Source organism: Mustela erminea, chromosome 11 (genome assembly GCF_009829155.1).
Source record: "Mustela erminea isolate mMusErm1 chromosome 11, mMusErm1.Pri, whole genome shotgun sequence".
NCBI classification, from domain to species: Eukaryota; Metazoa; Chordata; class Mammalia; order Carnivora; family Mustelidae; genus Mustela; species Mustela erminea.
Window position 1 is genome coordinate 82073937 of NC_045624.1, and position 21057 is coordinate 82094993.

Consider the following 21057-nt stretch of genomic DNA (forward strand, 5'->3'; position numbering starts at 1 on the left):
AGGGGTATCTGGGTGGCTCAATAGGTTAAATGTCTGCCTTCAGCTTATGTCATGATCCCAGGGTCCTGGGATCAAGCCCCACATTGCGGGGGAGCCTGCTCTGTGGGGAGTTTGCTTCTTCCTCTCCCTCTGCTGCCCTCCCTGCTTGTGCGAGCTCTCTGAGTCAATTAAATAATCAGAATCTTAAAAAAAAAAAAAATACTCAGAAGAATAGACTTTCTAGGTTTCTATTCCAGAAAGCTCTTTAATAATTAACATTTTAAGGTATATCCATCCATTTATTTATTCACTCATTACTCTAGCAGGATTTATTGAAGGCCTTGATAAGCCAGGTACTATGGAAATGAAAAGGAAAAAAAAAATGAAATCATTCTACCCAGAAAGTTCTCAGTCCAATTCAGAAGACATAATCTTACCTGTGCAAAATGAGTTGGAAATAGTTATAATGGAACTGTGTGCCTTCCACTATTATTTACCTTTCAACTTAGATAATTAATATATATTAATATATAATACATATCTTCCTTCACAGAAGAAAAAATGTATTCCTAAGGCATGGAAGAGAGGGATAGCTTTCCCTGACCCTTTCTAATCTTCCCTTGGTCAGTAATTTTTATGGAACAAGAGAATGAGTGATGTGAGCTATGCTAATAGTTTCTGGCCTATGACTAAAGCCTCTCTCTTCCTTTCCTTTGCATTTATGGTTATAAAATAACTCAATAATTTAACACTGCTTTTTCTTTTTAAGGTTTTATTTATTTATTTGACAGAGAGAGAGATCACAAGCAGGCAGAGAGGCAGGCAGAAAGAGAGGAGAAAGCAGGCTCCCTGCTGAGCAGAGAGCCTGATGCGGGGCTAGATCCCAGGACCCTAAGATCATGACCTGAGACGAAGGCAGAGGCTTAACTTACTGAACCACACAGGTGCCCCTAACACTGCTTTTTAATATTCTGAGAAATAAAATGTGAAAACAGAGCAACAACATAGAGAAAACAGATAAAAAATATTTGGGTGAGTTAACATTATAAAGGTGCCAAAATAGTTTTTCTTAAAAAGCCTGGCCAATGTGGGAACGTAAGACTCTGGAACTGGGTGGTGGAGAAATGTGGAACCACTCAAAAGATATGGTATGCTTATCAATCCACTTATTCTAATTATAAGCAGAGTAGATTCTTTCTTGAGAATATTGCCTATAGAAAGAAGCAATATGCTAGAAGAAATTGAGCAAGAGTTGGAAGTAATATATGCTTTCATTTAACAAAAGTGTTATAATCTGCATTCTTAGTAGTAAGAGACCTAAAAACTAAAATTCCTGAAATAAGACATTCTCTCCCCTTCTGGGAAATAAGCTCGAGAATGCTAGCACACCAGTTAGAAAACAGTTCTCTAAATAACAGGAATAAACTGCTATAACCAAATATTAAAGAAAATAAAAGTAACAAGGTCTTGGAATTTGATTAGAATTGATGTAAAACATAAAACCTGGAAAAAATATGGTAACCTGCAAACAATTTGCAAACTATCACTAAGGTCTTCTGTGAGAAAATTTTTCATTCTTGCTAATTCATATACCTAAAAAGAAAATATACTTCATGTACGTTTGTCCTGGAATATTAGGAAAAAAATTAAATAATCACTCTTTTAGATAAAATAGGCCTATAACTCAGAATACAAATGTCTCACTTTCTAGAAATGTAATTAGTAACAATGGCTTAAATATCTAAATATTCTTCAGCATTCAATTATGAACTTTATATGTATGAGTTTATAATTCATATAGGTGCACATAAATGCATTTTATGTACAGTAGAAAATATAGAAATAATTATCTTCATGTAGTTATACTGGAATACAGAAAAAGTTTCTTCTTTATTTCACTTGTGAAACATTCCCCACTACTCTGTTCTCAGAATTCTGGTTTTTTTGTTGCATCAATGTTATCTGTATGTAATGACTATATGAAATAATTGTTTCAAGTTCCTGAGATTTTGGCATTATTTGTTAATGCATTACTTCTTGTTCTATTCTGATTGATGCAGAGCCCTAAAATTATATCAACTGATTAAAGAGAAAAAAATCTTTCCCCCAAAATGTCCATAGCTTAGAACTATGCCCAGCCACATTCAAAACAATTTGATTATATCAAATAAGCCAATCAACAACAACAACATTTCAACACAGAAATCACTTGTTTGTTTTTTTAATTTGAGTATATACCATGTCAGGCATTATGTCAAGATCAAAGACTAGGATAGTAAATAATACAAGAATCCTCTCTAGTTATTTTGGAACCTAACTTAAGAAATTAACAACTATGCAACTTTCTTTATTAGTGAATAATACTAGCAAGATAAGCCAAGACAGAAGGAGCAGTTTGTGCAAAATATCTAGAGTTTAAAGAAAGAATATCATGACTATAAACAACTTAATATGATTACAATAGGGGTGTGGTGTGATGGCAAGGAAATGTGACTGGGGAGTGAAGGAAGAGCTGGATCAGGAAGAGCCCTACGTACTGTAGTAAGACAACCTGCTGCTTGTTGAACTGAACACCAAATGAAGCAAGCTCTCAAGCAGGCAGCCTGAATGAATGAGCAAGTGAGTGAGGAGAAAATTTCTAAGCTTGAAGATATCTTGGTAGAAAACTCTAAAATTGAAAAGCAAGAGAAAAAAGAATGAATAAAACCAGAACAGAATATTCAAGAACTGTGGGACAATACAAAAAGTATAAAATATGGGAATACCAGGAGAAAAAAGAAAGGAACAGCAGAAATACCTAAAAAAAAAAATGACCGATAATTTCCCCAAATTAATGTCTGACACCAAACCACAAATGCAGAAATTTCAGGGAACATCAAGAAGGACAAATGATAAAACAAACAAATAAACAAACAGAAACCAAAAATATGCCTGGACTTATTATATCCAAACTACAGAAAATCAAAGATTAAACATAGATACTGAAAATGTCAGTGGAGGGGGGAAGAAATACTTTTCTTATACAGAAACAAAGATAAGAATTATAACCAACTTCTCAGAACAATTTAAGTAAGAAAAGAGCGGAATGAAAATATTTTAAAGTGTTGAGAAAAAAACCCTAAAATTCTGTACTCTAAGAAATCATTCTTCAAAATTGAAGGAGAAATGATAATAAAGTAGGTGTTACATATTGACACATCAATGTGTCATGTAATTGTCACATAACTGACACATAAGGGTATCAGTTCTCCAGAATGATCCTTAAGGTATATGTACATAGCAACAAAACAAGATAAAAAATAGAACTGCAAAGACAAATAGATGAATCCACTGGCACAGTTAGAGACTTCAGCACCCTTTATCAGAAATGGACAGATCCAGCAGGCAGAAAACTAGTAAGAATACAGTTGAAAAAGCAATACCATCAGTCAACCAGAAACAACAGGCATCTATAGACTACTTTATGCAACAACAGCAGAATATACAATCTCCTCATGCTTGCATGGAATAGTCATCAAGATGGATCACAGTCTGTATCATGAAGCACATCTCACCAAATTTAAAAGGGTAGAATCACACAATGCAATTAAACTAGAAATCAATTACGAAAAGGTAGAAATTCTACCAAATACTTGGAATCAATCAGCACACTTTTAAATAACACATGAGTCAAAGAAGAAATCTCAAGAGAAATATTAAGATATTTGAACTAAATGAAAATGAATGCACAACTTATCAAAATTTGTGGGGGTGAAGTGAAATCATATTTAGATGATGATTTATAACATTAAATGCATATATTACAAAAGACTAAGGATCTAAAATTAATCATCTAAGTTCCCATCTTAGGAAACTAAGAAAAAAATGCAAAGTGAATAAAAGAAAGAATAAAATAAATAATAAAAATTATAACAGAAATTGATGCACTTTCAAACAGGAAATCAATAGAGGGAAATAAATAAAACCAAAAGCTGGTTCATCAAAAAGATCAATAAAATCAATAAGCCTCTATACAGACTAACAGAAAAAAGAGAGTGGACAAATCACTAATGTTACAAATGAAAGAAAAGGTATCATTACCCATTTACGTTAGAGGGAACAGCTGTATGCCCACAAATTTGATAGCTTCATTGAATCTGATAACCTAGACCAATTCCTTAAAAGACACAGAAATAGATATTTAGATGGCAAATAAGCATATGAAAAGATGTTCCACACCATATGTCAGAGATGTGAAAATTTAAAAAAAGAGATAGTGACCATTTTCACTTATGAAAATGATCAAAATCCAGAATACTGACAATGATGTGGAGCAACAGGAATTCTCATCCATTGATGGTAGGAATGAAAAATGGTACAGCCATTTTGGAAGACATTTTGGTGGTTTCCTACAAAAGTAAACATAATTTACCTTTTAATCCAGCAATTGTGTCTCTTGGTATTTATACAAGAGTTCAAAACTTATGTCCATACAAAAATCTATATGTGGATGTATAGAAGTTTTATTTGTAATAGCCAAAATTTGGAAGCAACCAAGATATTGCCCAGTGGGTGATGAAAAAAATAAACTGTGATACATCCACACAATGGAATATTATTCATTGCTAAATAGAAATGAACTGTCAAGCCACAGACATGGAGAAAACTTAAATACATATTGCTAAGTGAAAGACAGCAATCTGTAAAGGCTACATACTTTATGATTCCAACTACATGCCATTCTGGAAAAGGCAAAACTATGCAGATGGTAAAAGAAAACCAAAACAATAACAACAACAACAAAAAACCCAGCAGTTGTCGAGGATTAATGGAAAAAGGGATATGTATAAATAGAACACAAAGGGTTTTGAGGGCAATGAAGCTACTCTGTATACTATAATGATTGATATATGCCATTATCTACTTGTCCAAACACAAAGACTGTACAATACCAAGAGTGAACCCTAATTTAAAGTCATGGACTCTGGGTGATAATGATGTGTCAATGTAGGTTCATTAATTGTAACAAATGTACCATTTTGGTGGGGATGGTAGTAATGGGGGAGGCTATACATATAGGGACAGAGATATATAAGGAATCTATGTGTTTTCTGCTCAATTTTGCTGTAAGTCTTAGATTGTTAAAAAAATAAAGTCTGTTAAAAATGAGTAGACTTTTTTTTTGATGTGAAAATAAAGTGAGATTAAGTGGCAAAAATACCTTGGATGATTGATTCAAAACGTTCAGCACACAAAATGCCATGTAAATGACAGGTTTGCTAGAAGTTGTGCTTTTGTTATCGGTGGCAGCCTGTTTTGGCTTAGAGCATGCTGTTTGGTGTGGTTCCCCAGGAAGCCAACTCTGAAACAAGACCTTTGTAAAAGAAGTTTATTAGGGAATGCTCCCAGGATTAACATCTATGAGGAAAGTAAAAGTATTAAGAATTAGGTTGAAGGAAAAGGTAGGGTGCCATGCAGTAATAATGTTTCCGAAAAGCCCACAGGGAGCTCTGAAACTGAGATGGTTCTTCAGATTTGTCTTGACTGGAAATCCCAGTCACTAGGTGCAGACTACCCCCCTTTGGGATGTATGACCTTGGGCGAAGTAGATATTTTCGGCTGCGGGAAATTTCTGTGGAGAAAACGAACAATCCCACAGCTATCATCAGGCAACAACATTCTAGCATTTGAAGGGGAGTAACCTTCAACCCAGAATAAGGGTGTGGGTGACTAGGCACAGGATCCACAACAGGATATCTACGCAAAATCCTAGTAAACATGTCCGTTAGGCCACCCACAGGACAAAGAATTGTGTTGGAGATATAATCATCAGTGGTTACTTAGGTGAGTCCTATCAGAACATCTCTTTTTGGCATAGGACCAGGAAGAATATACTTCTTTTTAAAAAACTGCCACAACCCAGTCATTGTTTTAATATTCTCCCCTGTGCTAGTTCATTTGTGACAACAGACAGATCTTATTGTCATTTTTAGAGATTACTTAAACTCGGTGAAATCTGCTTGACTTTCCATTTCCCTAGACTGCTTATTAAAACAGCTTTCATAGTGTGATCTTTAGAGAGTAGAGCAGGTCTGAATTAAGAGGTTCTGTTTCGTGGGAGGGTTTGAAAAGTGTGTCATTTAGAAAATGGGAAGTTTTGTGGGTCTCTGAGCTTTTAATGAAGAATGTACCAAGAGATAGGAAAAGAAAAGCTCTCCAAAGGAGTTAGGGTGGTAGAAATAATGATGTCACTCATTTGCTATAGGGTAGCTCTCTTTAAAGGGGTTGGTCTTGGGTCAAATAAAACTACGGGAATGATTATTTAGTCATGTCCACTCTTCATTCCAGGTAAACATCTGGTGCATAATAAAGCCTCTTCTGCATCCTGCCCATGACCCCTTATCACCCTCAGTGGAAAATGTGTGGGTTTACCTAATTTTTTAAAGCTAAGAAAGAGAAAGGAATATCTAACTCTTACTTTTTTGCATCTGACCTAAATTGTTTGAATCAACATAGAACGCAATACAAATCTGCTACCCTGACTGCTAGATCTGCACTTCCCTAAAATAGATTTTCCAATTTACATACTCCACATTTTCAACTCTTAAATGAATGTTGCATAACCCTGGTATCATGGACATGTTTGGAATTCATAATGACATTTCACATAGAAATAACCTCAGGGAACAGAGAGAAAGTGAAGAGTTTGTTTTCGAAGACTGAAAAGTCCTGGGAGATTTTGCCTTGAACAGCAAAGAACTTACGGAAAAATGGTCAAGTATGAGACTAAATGGGGATACTGGAGCTATTTAGCAGAGAGAGAATGCCACATCTCCAAAAATCAATGGAGATTTTCAAATGAGGCTTACAAAAACATATTTAATCATAGTGTGGAGACTGAATGGGAAAGGTAAGAGTGACAGGCTAAGACGTCTATTATCTACAGCAGATTTCATTATGAGCTGTGCGCAGGGATGGAGCGATGTTCATGAACCTCACAATTCTGACATTCCAGGCCAAGATTTCTACCCCATTCCTCCAAAATAACCTCCATTTTCAAAATAAAATAATGATGTCTCTCTTGAGTACGAGTCATGAATTTTCAAATGCCTATTATATGTTGCCTCAAGGAGATCCTTCCATTATGTCAAATTAAATAAATGTTAGTCTTATTTCCTATTTCAAATATGTTGGTGTTTTGTTTTTTTTTCCAAATCCTGTTCATTCACACTACCACCATTCCAATTCAAAATACAAAATGCATTGCCATCCCATCATATTACAGTTACCCAGCAAACTCACTGGTAATGTTAGTTTTATGTTACGGAGGAGATAACTGAGGCTCCGGGAGGCTGGGTATGTGATTAAATTCATGCAAAAAGTGAAAGCTGGATTTTGAGCCCAAGATTCTTTGACTCTAAAAAATTCCTTTCATTACACCAAGTTTTCATTCCATGTTCTCCTTTTCATAAAGCATCATTTATTTTTTTGAAGATATGATTTCTTCTATTTGTATTACCTTTAAGTGATACAAATATCACTTTTCCACATTTGGTATCATAATTCTAATCCATATTTTCTAATGTTTCAACTAACGTACTGGACTCCTGACTTGATGTTTTATTCCTATCTCTCTTTTTTCCAAGTATGGTACATAAGTTTCTACTCTCAAAACACCACTTCTACTTGGCTACTGTGTTACTGAAGAAAATTCATCAGCTGTTTCCCATCTAGATGATAAACTCCTTAACTTGGAATAAAATGCCTTTCACAATCTTGTTTCAATCTATTTTTCTAAGTTGTCTCACATTGCTCCCAAATACACAGAATTTTTGAGCCAAACTGATCTGTTCATGGTAACTCACCACAGTGTCTCTTAAACTCTCTTGAGTCTGTGGGAATTCCTGCCTCTGGTTCTCAGGACAAACAGCTTCCTACATCTGGAAAAGTCATAATGCTACTCTGTACTGAAATCCTGCAATCCTCCGAGCACCATGGGGGGAGTTTTGCAGACATTATTATCTAATCTTCAAATAACAGAAAGAATGGTGTAAGTCTCTCACTTTACAAGGGAAGAAAAATCAGTTTTTAAATACTAAGAAATTTGCAAAGGGTGATACAACTACCAAGAGAATCATGTGCTTATAAATTCCATGTCTTTGTGGTCGACTATACTGTGCTCTACATGCGTTTTACTTTATCTATTTGAAACTTTACCTATAATTCAAAGCATAGCTAAAAGCGTCACTTCATACAGGATTCCTTATATGTAAACGATACAAAAGTATTAGGTCTCTCCTCTGAATTCCTTGAATCTTTATGCATATATGTGCGTACGGGTATTTTTTTTTAAGGTTTTGTTTTGTTTTGTTTTAGAGAGAAAGAGACAGAGGGAGCTGGGGAAAGGGCAAAGGGAGAGGAAGATAATCTTGAACAGACTCCCCACTAAGCATGGAGCCCAACACAGGGCTCAGTTTTACAACCTGAGATCACGACTTGGGCTGAAACCAAGAGTCAGACACTTAACTGACTGAACCACCAAGGTGTCCCTTACAATTCTTGGGACATTAACCATAAAACTCTTGTACCACAGTTCTCTTTTCTTGTGTATTTTATTATTGACTGATCCATTTTTTTATATTCTTTAGGAATATCCTTCTGCGGTATGACCACAGTTCAAAACTTCAGTAGAGATATAAAAATTGTTAAAAAGGTACAGAAATCATTTGAGGATTTTCTAGGGAAAAATAATTCAATGGAGACATGAAATCATTCTTTTGCTAGCACAACGAAGGTAGAGAAATATGTGTAGTTGCTGAAACAGATGACCTTTTCTTCCTGCTACCAGCAAGCACCCAGTAATGTCTCTCTGACCCCTCGGCACAAAGAAAATAGGAACCACAACGAATAGGAAAGAAAATACTAGATCAGGGGCTAGTGTCTGGTGAGTAATGGCTCTGTGACTGTTTTTAGGCTTTCACATGTTTTGAGTAGTGTGGGGGAAAGGGCAAAACCCTCACATTAGAGTTAGTTAGCATGAGTCAGAGACAGGAGGCCAAAGGTGGCATGTGCAGTGCAGTGTTGCAATGACTGGGTGAGATATGAATCAGAGCAGCATTACCTCAAGAGTTTGCATGTGGTGAGATGAATGGATTGTGATGACAGTTACACAGGAAATCTCACTGTACACATGCAGGCCAAGTACATAGTAACTGAAAGCTTTTACCTACTTGTACCTATTTAAATTTAAACCCAAAATTTAAAAAAAAAAAAGGTATGAAACAAAAAAGGTATGAAAAATAGTGATTAATTTTGGCTAGAATTTAGAATAAATGTAGGAGAGAAATGTAAAATTCAGGAGAAAGGTGGATTGAGATCAACTAGTAGAGGCTTCAAAGTTGTTTTTGTTTTGTTTTTACAAGGCATTTTATTTTATGATGTCTTCCTTCAAGATGGAAACACAAGGTTAAATATTTCCAGAGATATTTGGAAATGGAAGGTCTTCTATAATGGATAACATCAGTAGGCTTACAGTTCTTTAGTCTTAGTGGTACGTTTTGGTGTAGGGTGGAGGGTAGGTTTTATTTGAACTCGTAATTCAATGATTCTTCTGGGAATATATGGTCAACAGTGGGGGGTGGATGTTATGTAATTTCCATAAACAGAAATTATTGAGCATTTCAAGTTTTTAGGATAATGGTTTCTCAAATCCTACTGTTTACATTACCAAAAACTTAAAAACTAGAAAAAAAAACCCAAAACTAGTTTCTGTTCTTCAGGCCTTCTAACAGTTTTTAATTTAAACAATGGACATGTATAAGGGACACTGTCATTCGTTCCTTGGGAAGATAAATCTTCTGTCCCTTTGATGTCAGGTCCAATAAGAGTTTAGTTTTTGCAGTCTCTAATTTCTCTCCCCATTTTTTCACTCTTAATACTTCTTTAAAACCACTGTTATCAAGGTCAATTCTTCTAAATTCTGTACCATCTCTATATTCAGTTAAGAGGGGACCCTTTTCTGAGCCCCACAACTTAGAAATCCCTGCTCTGGCCCTTCAGGGCTTTTTTCATAGAGCAAGGAGTTCATGAGGCCAGGACATGACCACTTAGAGCCTATGCTCTTCCTCTAGAAAATATTTCAGGAAACCACAACCCCCTAATTTCCTGTTAAAATCACTTAAGTCCACTTCAGGATCTTCATGGGCCTCTTTCTTGAGTCTGACCCCTTAAGAGTTGATCACACCAACTGTATACTCATCCTTAGTCCAGAGAAATTGCCAATAAGCACCTGCTTGTATGGTGTTAAGAAGTTTGGCCTGAGCTTGCCTATGCAAGAATTATGTCATGGCAGAGCACAGAGTTGATGGTGGAAGAGAAGAGGGACAGGATCCTCATTCTTTCATATTTTGGTATTGAAAAGCCCTCAGTAAGCTAAATTTGAGCGTCTTTTCACAGCACTATGAAGTTCCTTTTTTTTTTTTTTTAAGAGTAAAGAATACCTTTTTTCCCCCAATTGTTAGCTTGATTTATAATAAATATTTAGATGTTTAGTATATGAATTTTGAATGATATTCTTCCTTGAAAATGTTAGTGGTAGATCTGATTAGAATCAATGATTAATTCTCAATATATTTTCTTATCAGTAACATTTGACAGAATGAGTCATTGCCTTCACTTAAGAACTCTCCCTTTCCTTGGCTTCTAGGAGGACAGTATGTTTTCCTGACTCATCTCCTTTCATATTAGCAACAACTTCTCAGCCTTCTTTAAATTGTTGTACCTAAACTCTGAGCTTCATTTCTATCTTTACATATTCCCTTGATTATATCGTCTACTTTTGAATGCTCTGAATTCCATCATTTGCTGATCACTCCCAAATCATATTCTAGCTAGAATTTTCTGAGCCACTCTTCTACCCATAAACTCATGTACAAACGGCCTGCTTAAACACTTAGTTTTAATAATTTGGACTAATAATTAGTCCAAATATATGATATTCAAAATTGAGCTTCTGATCTTTCTCTACCAAATTTATCTCACAGTCTTTCCCATCTCAATACATAGCAACTTCACTCTTAATAATTCAGGCTTCTCTGAAATGCTGAACCTCTCATACTATGTCAGTTCTACCTATAACCTGCATCCAAAAATCTGGCCATTTGCTACATGGTGATAATCTAGCCTAAACCATGTTGCCTTTCACTTTCATTATTGTGAAATCTTCCTAATGAATTTTCAGTACGCTATTCAGAATTGTGCTAACCCTGCCATGTTTTCCAATATCTCAGAGAAAAAGTCAAAGTCATTAACCTAAGAGTCTCTAACCAGTCTGGACCACCCACTCCCACACTTACTAACTCTGCTTTACTCTTCTACAGCCCTGCACTCATTCTACTCCAGCGACTCTTGTTCTCTCACAATTCTTCAGTCACAGTAGGCAAAATGTCTGCCTCACGGCTTTCGTGTTACCATTCCTTTTGCTCAGATTTGTCTTTCTCCAGACAATTTTGATTTTATTCCTCATCTCTCTGATGTTCTTGCCTAAATACTGCTGAAGTGAGCATTCTGCCACACCACTCAGAACTCCTTTCATGACTGTGATTCTTGTTCTTTCAGCTGATAGGAGTGCTGGCTGCTGAGTCTCTCTTGAGGAACTGTGCTTGACCAAAAGGAGCTGTCTTTCCCAAGGTTTTAAATCCTGCCTGAGGGATGGGGTGTAAGGCTTCCTCTCCCTTCTCAGACTTTGAAGACTCATTCTAAAGACTCCTTGTAAATGCATTGTAGTCCAGCCTTTGCTCCTGCCATATTTTGACTCTAATTCTGTAAAGGCGTATCTGCCAAGGGCATTCCCCACCCCACTGTGTCATGTAAATCTGTCTCAGATTCTGTTTCAGGAAACCTAATCTGAGAGAGCTGGTGCAAGGGTGTACCTAACAAGCGGACTCTAAAATGGACACTGGAAAGAGATTATCCACCCCTTACCCTCAACTTCTAGCCAGCTGAACAATTAGACTCCCTTTATGGATGGTAGGTGTATCACTGACAGCTCCTGTCTTCAGGAGCAGTTTAGTTTTGAAAGCTTTTCACCTGAAATGGCATACCAGTGACAGTCAATGCATAGGTGAGCAAAATATTAGTGTTTGTGTTAAGGAAAACAGAAATTATAAGGACTTTGGTGATAAACTATGGATTCACTAGATAAAGACAATGAAGGGCCAAAAGTGATTAATCAACAATTAAATGCAAAATACAAAAGCCAACAGATCTCTTGTGCTGCATAAAAAGAGACTCTCATCTTTTGTAGTAGAAGTAAGGGTGGAAAAACTGATGATCAGCTGTAGAATGTAACTTTAAGTAAGGGTAGGAGAGTTCCAAAGAAATTGAATTTTCAACCTTGACAAGACCACCACACCAAAATCAAAGTCCTCATTCGAAAGGAATCCCTGGTCTGATGCATCAAAAAATCTTGAATACTTAGATTTGGACCATCTCGACTAACAAAAGTAGGATACTCTTCCTTTTTTAAGGCTAACACATCCACTTGCATGAAGACAACACAGAGGCCTTTGTCTTATAACATTTAGCCTGGTGAAGATCTAATCCCACTGCTCTTAGAGATCAGGTAAATAACTATAATCTACTTATGACATAACCTGGCCAGGGAAGCTCTGCACCTGCCACCAGAAGAAAAAGCCACATACCAAAAGAGCTACAGAAATTAACCAACATGTACAGAAGCTAGAATAGATTCATATACATATATATCATATACATATATGACTGAATTCTAAGGTTGCTAGATCAAAGGAAGGTGAGACATAAAGTTAGATAAAGGAGAGGCAACTTGCAGAAACTTATCCCTATGATTCAGGGTGCCAACACCCTGGAAGATGGTATTAACATGTTTTAAAGGATGGCTCTTAGAAGACTGGATATAGCACTTTCCTATGGAAAATAGCAGAGAAGGGCAACAAGAGGCTTAAAGAAGTTGGTATCCTAGACTGGAAAATCAATCAGACTTTAGGAAATGAACAAATAGTTTTCTATGTATTAAAATAATAAGAAATATACCAGTGAAGAAAATTGCAGCATCACTGAGATAGTTCTTTATAGGCAATGGTTAATAAAAAATTCAATTACAGACCTAGGCTTCCTCAAATCAATAAGAATAAGATCCCAAAATAAGAAAGACCAGGTTTCAGCACTTAATTATGAGAACAAAATAAATGTAATATTGGAATGAGAGTCAAAGTCAGAGTGGCAGCCAGGAGACCCTTATATGCAGAGATCTACGAAAAAAGTTCACAGAACAGAATGTTCTTAAAGCCCAAATAAATGAGTAGGCAATATGAGTATTGCTTAATTTAAACAACCAGAAAAGTGAAGGGTAATCATTAGGAGGATAAGAACAGTCACTCTCAAAAAACTGTTATGAACTTTTGTTCTATTTCTATACCTGAGCTATTTCTCAAAGCCACGATCCAATGACTGAAAGATCCTCATGAATGACAGAACTTAAACACCATGATGTATGTATAGGGTGAAGATTTATAAAAGATACCTTATGGGTCTGTGTTAACTTTGATACTTAGAGACCAGCAATAGCATCATGGCCCTCATGCTAGAACGGAGACATATGGGAAGCAGGTAATAAATGGTATCCAGGACCGTATCAAGGTTATGGTGGATCCACTGGATTCATAGACTTAGCCAGTACTCACTTCTCAAGTCCCTAAATGCATAATTGGAATAAATATACATGGTAGTTGGCAAAATCCTCATTATCACTTTTTTTGGTTTATACGGTTAAGACTTAATACAGTGAATATCAAATGGATGCCTTAAATACTGCCCCACCAAGTCCTGGCTGTTATGGTCCTTAAAGGAGGTGTACTGGTCCAGTATTTGTGCTTCATTTAAATATAAATCCAAAGGACCATCTCAGCTTTTGAGCTCCCCATAGGAATGGCTGAGTTCTCTGTTGCAACTCCATTGCAATCTAATTCCTCCTCCTGCCAATATTGCTTGCTTTACTCATTTATGTGGATTGTTCCAAAAAACACTTTCTGGTAAATTTTCTGAATGCATTTTTTTTTTAAGATTTTATTTATTTATTTGTCAGAGAGAGAGAGAGAGCACAGGCAGACAGAGTGGTAGAGGGAGAAGCAGGCTCCCTGCGGAGCAAGGAGCCCGATGTGCAACTTGATCCCAGGACGCTGGGATCATGACCTGAGCTGAAGGCAGCTGCTTAACCAACTGAGCCACCCAGACGTCCTGTCTGAATGCATTTTTTGTATTAAAGTCAGATTTTAGAAAACTTGATCTAAAATAATTACTTTTTCAGTTAGGTCTTCCTGGACAAGTTATATAAAATTCTAATCTCTCATTCTCACCACAACCTTCATACTTCTTATTTCATTCTGGGTTTTTGTCTTTTATTTATTTATTTATTTGTTTGTTTGTTTTATTTGAGAGAGAAAAAAGAGGAGGAGAGCCCAGAGAGGGAGCGGGAAAAGCAGACGCCCTGCTGAGTACAGAGCCTGGTATAGGGCTCGATCCCAGGACCTTGAGATCATGACCTGAGCTGAAGGCTGATGCTTAACTGACTGAGCCACCCAGGTACCCCTTTTCTTTTTTTTTAATTCTGGTTTTTTTTTTTAGATTTATTTATTTATTTATTTGACAGACAGAGATCACAAGTAGGCAGAGAGGCAGGCAGAGAGAGAGAGAGGGAAACAGGCTCCCTGCTGAGCAGAGAGCCCAATGTGGGACTCGATCCCAGGACCCTGAGATCATGACCTGAGCCGAAGGCAGTGGCTTAACCCACTGAGCCACCCAGGCGCCCTTTAATTCTGTTTTAACACTTGCCACCATCTATAATTCTATATCCTTTTAATATTTATTATGTTTTTCAGACAATGTTTATTAGACAATAATGTGAGCCCCCATTCATACTCACACCCTAGAATATAAGCTCGATAAGAGGTATTATTTAATTTCTTTTCTGCTGAATCTGCCATACTTGGTACATAACAATTGTTAAATATATCAACTGTTTAATAAATTCCTGGCATTCTAGAAGTAGTATTTCATACTTGCAATCATGTAGGAAGGAGAATCACATATTTTCAAGACAGAGCAAAGAGGTGTCAAATGCCATATTTCCTTCAGCTACTTACTATTCACCAAATATTTCAATAAGGAAGGTTGTCTTCTATGTATTTTTAGTTTGGAGCTTGCAAACAGAAGAGAAGCAGAAGAGGGCATGGTCACTGGAAAGTATTCTGCCTCATTAATGAGGAAGAACAACCTAACCAGTAACAGACTCCTCTTAGGAATTTGGAAAGTAAAGGATCATCCAACGGATGGTAGCAGTTGTGGGGGTAAGGGAGAATATACATATTAGGTTCTTAAAGAATGGGTACTATGGAAAAACTGAGCTATGGAAAGGCAGGATATTCCTACTGAAGAAAGAAAGCATATGTGAAAGCTAAGTTGGGACATCTAGTTAGGAAAAAGACAAAAACCCAGCTATGATACAGAATGTGTTATGGGAAGTAATGGGAAATGTATTGGGATAGTTGGAGAGTGCCAACTAGATTCTGAGAATATGGCAGCAGGAAGCAGTCATGGTGAAGGAGTTCTTTGATTTTTCAACAAGGAAAATATAATCATGAAACTTGGGTTTGAGGGATTTTAACCTGAAACAATCAGACAGGTTAGAGTGCAACAGAGCAGAGACTAAATCTGTAAACCTAAGAGGTGGTTGCAATTACAGAACTGAAGTGACTGAGGAATAAGATTAAGGGGGTAAGTGGTAGAAACACTGTGTTAAAGAGATGCGGTAAGAAACCTCTTAAATAAGATCAGAATTTGGGACAGAAAGTGGCCCCTTGGGAGATAATTAAGATTCTCCCTTTTGTCGATTAAGCATTAAAGCATTTTCTTAATTTCAAATAATCATTCTGTATAAGCATATTCTAATCTAAAAAGAATATGCAGAATAAGTAAATGTAGAAATCCATTCCAATGAATAAAAATACCTATTTGTATTACCTCTTAAGACATAAGAGCTGCTCAATGCCTGTATTGTAAATTTATTGCACCACATGAATGTACTAACTTGAAGCAGCAAGTTTTGCCCTATTCCCTCCAGATCAAAAGACTGCTCTCAAGAAGTCCCCAAAGATGTGAACTCTCTGGTGGAAATACCATGCACAGAGCTCCCAGAAGTGCACATTTGAGTACCATTAGCAAAGGAGGGATGGTTTGCCTCAAGTTTCATGGGAATATATAAGAATAAAGGTCATTGCTAAGGCAGCCAGGACTCAATCCACCCAGGGACCCAATGTCTGAAGTCAACACCTCCAATAAAATATGGAAACAAAATAAAGGATAATACAGATGGTAGCCTGCATTTACAATTTTCAGAAGGAGCTGAGCCACTGAAGCCACTTATTAAAGTCAGCCACATAACACATCCTCGGAGGAAATCCAGTTTGAAGCCCAGGTAATACTGGCAAAATAGACATCTACAAAAATATGGTTTGAAATCTCATTATGAAAAGCATGTGGGGAATAATTGCATGTCATCTCAAGCTAGATGTGGAATTATGATTGTAAAAGAGTGATTACTCAGACTTTTTTTTTTTTAAGGCTAATGTCCCCTTCTGAAGATTACACTGAGACCCTGACCAAAAATACCAAGAGGAAAAATTATTCACACCATACAAAGCTTGCAATATTTCAGTAACCTTTAGAGCTGAGGACCCTCAAGTCAATTTTTTTTTTTTGCACAACCTGATGCCAAAAGAAGATATCCTCAGTCAGGCTGAAGCTATGAAACAAAGAAACATTTAAAAAGCAACAAGGTTCTTAGAAGTCATTCTCAGTGATTATTCTAAAAGAGCATGACACTCCATTACAATCTCTCTTGCCTTCAAGGTGTGTGTGTGTGTGTGTGTGTGTGTGTGTGTGTGTGTGTATACACAGAGCAATCTATCCCTTCAGCTGGGTAAGACATAGCACTCTATTTTAAAGTGTCTTGGATAGTTTTATGTTTATTTTCAAGAACAAAATTTATGGCCATATTTGTCCCCTGAATAAAAAGCATCTAATTTAGTTACCTTTCCCCATTGTCAACATTTTTTCTCACTATGAAAGGAGGTTTAACCATATAAAGGGAGTATGCTAATGTTATTTTTAAGGCTGAAGGGGATAAAAAATGGTAAATGTTGGCTTAGCAGTTGTAATTGTATATAATGACATTGTTTCAGACCAAAACTGGGCTTTTCCATTGATTTTTGGAGACACCCTAAAATTTCTAGGTTTGAGATAGACCCATTATGACAATGAACCTTGGAAAGGAACCCTAGCCAAACTGTCACCTTGGCAGAGGAGAAGAAATAAAAAGGACTCCAGACCTCATTTATTAGCAAGAAATAATTTTTGAACATTTTCTATGGCTAACGCTGCCATATACTAGACCACATCCAAGCTAGGAAGATACTGTCCCTACTCTATTGGAGTTTACTATTTAATTTTCATCATTTTCTTAAGTCCAGAAAACTATAATCCTAAGTGCAGCCACAAGGCTAAGAGCTGTATTAACAACCCTAGCTCATTAGTAAAGCTGTGGCCCAGGTACCCAGGGGAGACAGCTGAAGAAGGAACCATTCTCTTCTCCCTGGCTCTTCCCAGCCTGCCTCCTCTAAATATAGAAACTTCTTGAATTTTATATCAAGCTTATTTTAATCGCTGATGAAAAAAATCACATAATCCACTCCAAATTGATGACTAAATCTTCTGGGTTGCACAGCAAAGTAGAAGTTTATAGTTTTACACAATGCAGAAAATTGTATATAGCCCTGAAAATGTTGGTCAGTTTAATAACCTACTCAGAGTCCACAGTCTCTCATGGTTGGTCTGAGAATCAACTGAGGGTTTTGGACAGGAGGAGGGTGGGGTGTTGGGTAAGCCTGGTAGTGGGTATTATGGAGAGTATGTGTTGCATGGAGCACTGGGTAAGGTGCATAAACAATGAATTTTGGAACACTGAAAAGAAATAAAATAAAACAAAATGAAAAAAAAAAGTTAATAACCTACTTAGGAAGGCTGAGTAAAATGCATACTTTTTCAAAGGCCAGGTTATGTTTCCACCAAAAAGCATATTTACTTGAATGCAAATTAGATGAAGTGTCTTAGTTTATAATTGCTATGAAACATACAAGAACTTGTATAGTCAAGGTACTAGGTATATTTGATTTTGACATGAAACAGTAGACAAAAACAAATATATTTTAATTTTTGTTATTTTGCATTGCTGTCAGAGTGAACTCTGTGTTCAGGGATGGGGATAAATAAACGAAGCAGTGCACATCTTGTTCCTTTGGGGCAGGCCTTTTGCATTGTAAAAACAATACCACACGATTTGCACGAAGCCTTGCGTACCCACCTCTCCGCATCTCCGTGCTATCACAACATGGCTGTGGAGAGGTGAAATCTAGGAGTTTTGACTATGCTTATATATCTGCAGCCTAATATTGTGTGTGAAAAAGTAAACAAATCAGGAATATGTATTTAATTTGGAAGCCTAAAATTTCCTTCTTTTGTGAATATGCAAAACCCCACCTGTTCAAACTTTACATAAGTTCTCCAAAGAAGAAGAGCACTGATATATTGATGGGCTGACTGTATTCTATCATTTCCTGGCTAGGGCACATTCACACATCCCAAAATATTCATTGAAAGATCTGCCTGCTGCCACAGGTAGCCAACCCTGTTTATAAAATTATATATTATATATCTACATATAATATACAGCCTATATATTAATTACATAATTGAGATATATATCAGTTGAGATTATGTATCAATTATATATAATTCTACGTATTTCAATTGTCATGTAGCTATATATATCTCATATATATAATATATATGAATATATATGTATCTCTTAAGATTATATTATATGTCAATTCTATATGATTATATATTTCAATTATTATATATATATATCTCAACTGAGAGATATATGTCAGTTATGTAATTTATTATATAGAATATATAAATATATCTCAACTACCTTACAAGTGTTTTTCTAAGCCTCAGATAAACAAAAAGTTGTATAACATAATTTTGGCCCCCAACCTTGCAGATCTTCAAATGCATGGTATCTGTTGGGATAGGTGAAAGGCAGTGAACATATTCAGGCATATTTACTGTTCTTACTTTTCAGGAAGAGCCAAATTACCGACCATTTCAAAGAACACTGTTTTTTATTTCTTTGGTACCAAATCAATGAAAGTCCTTCCAGCTCAGCAGCTGTTGCTTAATGGCCCCAAAGAGTGAATGCACTGCCTAAATTGAACACTGTTCAGTGTCTACACCAAGTGGGCCCTCAAGTAATGTTGATAGACTGGTTTTCTCACAAGCAGTAAAAGCTCAAATTTTAGAGACAGATCCTAGGAGACTAAAATCAATAATTTAAAAGCAGTATGGGGGCGTCTGGGTACCTCGGTATGTTTGGCTTCTGCCTTCGGCTCAGGTCATGGTCTCAGGGTCGTGGAATTGAGCCCCTACCGGGCTCTCTGCTCAGCAGGGAGCCTGCTTCCTCATCTCTCTCCACCTGCCTCTCTGTCTACTTGTGATCTCTGTCAAATAAATAAATAAAATCTTAAAAAAATAAAAAGCAATGTGTGTTGAATTCTAGGTTTGTGGCCATACAAAAATATGTATAAATATAAGAACTGCATTCATTTGTTTCCATTTTTTTAAAAAAACCTGTTTTCTAATTAATACTAAGATATTTCCAATAATTTTGAGTGATAATCTGAATATACAAGACTATAAATTTGGATGATTCAATATAAATATTCTGATAGTGATACTGGAAGGATTATGAAGAATTTGAAGACTTAAATATCTGAAGATACAAGCTTGTTGATTAGTAATAACTTTAAATCACAGTAACAACGGTATGTTCCAATTGAACTGTTCTTTGCAGATTATCTTTAGTGTATAGATTTACACCACGTTCTACATTATTATACACTGTTCTTTAGGAAAGATGGGCAAGTTTCTGAAGATGTGCCATAAATGGTCATTAATTTGAAAGCATAATGAATTTCCTCTTTTGCCTCTAGCCATGCAACCATGGGGTTGTGTGGTTTTGCCCTGTGATCAGGTGATAGCTCTGAAAGCATCTCCTTAGGCAAAGCAGGGTCTCAGAGAGTGTGGGAATGGGCAGTTAGGAAGCTCCGCAGAGCACTGCTTCTGCATCTTCCCTCCAAGCCGGAGCTGTGTTCCACATTGGAGAAAGCTCAGGCACAGAAACAAACAAGTATCTACCACCACGAGATGGGGAGCGGAATTAGCTCAGAGAGCAAGGAGTCAGCCAAAAGATCCAAAGAACTGGAGAAAAAGCTTCAGGAAGATGCTGAACGAGATGCAAGAACTGTCAAGTTGCTGTTATTAGGTAATATTTTTTTCCCTCTTGCTTTCAAAACCCCCATTTTTCTTTGCAATTAGGATGTATTTCTTTTCTCAAATTTTAATTTCAGGTAAATTACCATATGGGGAATTTATTATGAATATGTGCTTGGAAACTTAGAGAGATTTTATACGCCCTCTATAAATGTTTACTTTTCTTATTTAGTATTTTATTTTATTTTGCTTAAGCAGAGAGACAAATATTTATGAGATGATTCAATTCCTCTTTGTCAATAATACAATTTACTACAATTAAAGGGAAACTCATATCCATTTATTATTTTCTCCTACACTAATCATTTTCTGAACATCAGTTATTTAGTAGTGAAAACAATCCTTTAATTACAAGTTATATAGAGTTACATTATTTTGTTTGAACAGAAATAACCGTTGAGTTGTTTGATATCAAATTTAACATGTTATTTAATTACTGTGCTGTCAAAACCAATTAGTATCAAGTTATTTAGCGAGTAATGAATGATAAGTTACCTTAGATTAATAACATTGTTCAGGCTTTTGAATATTGCCTGTGCCACCATTTGTATACTTATAAAATACTCCACTGAAACTTTTTTAGGATATTTATATATTGATTCAGGTCAGGAT

At 36.2% G+C, this 21057-nt stretch overlaps 1 protein-coding gene across 1 annotated transcript in view; it reads left to right on the forward strand.

Moving 5' to 3' along the window:
* The first annotated feature begins 20209 nt into the window (after positions 1-20209).
* Positions 20210-21057, forward strand: part of GNAT3 (G protein subunit alpha transducin 3) — a 55562-nt gene continuing 54714 nt past the window's right edge. Inside the window, exon 1 of the mRNA XM_032304641.1 lies at positions 20210-20437. Within this exon, the coding sequence (XP_032160532.1) occupies positions 20320-20437 (118 nt within the window). The 5' untranslated portion in view covers positions 20210-20319. The remainder of the gene's footprint in view (positions 20438-21057) is intronic.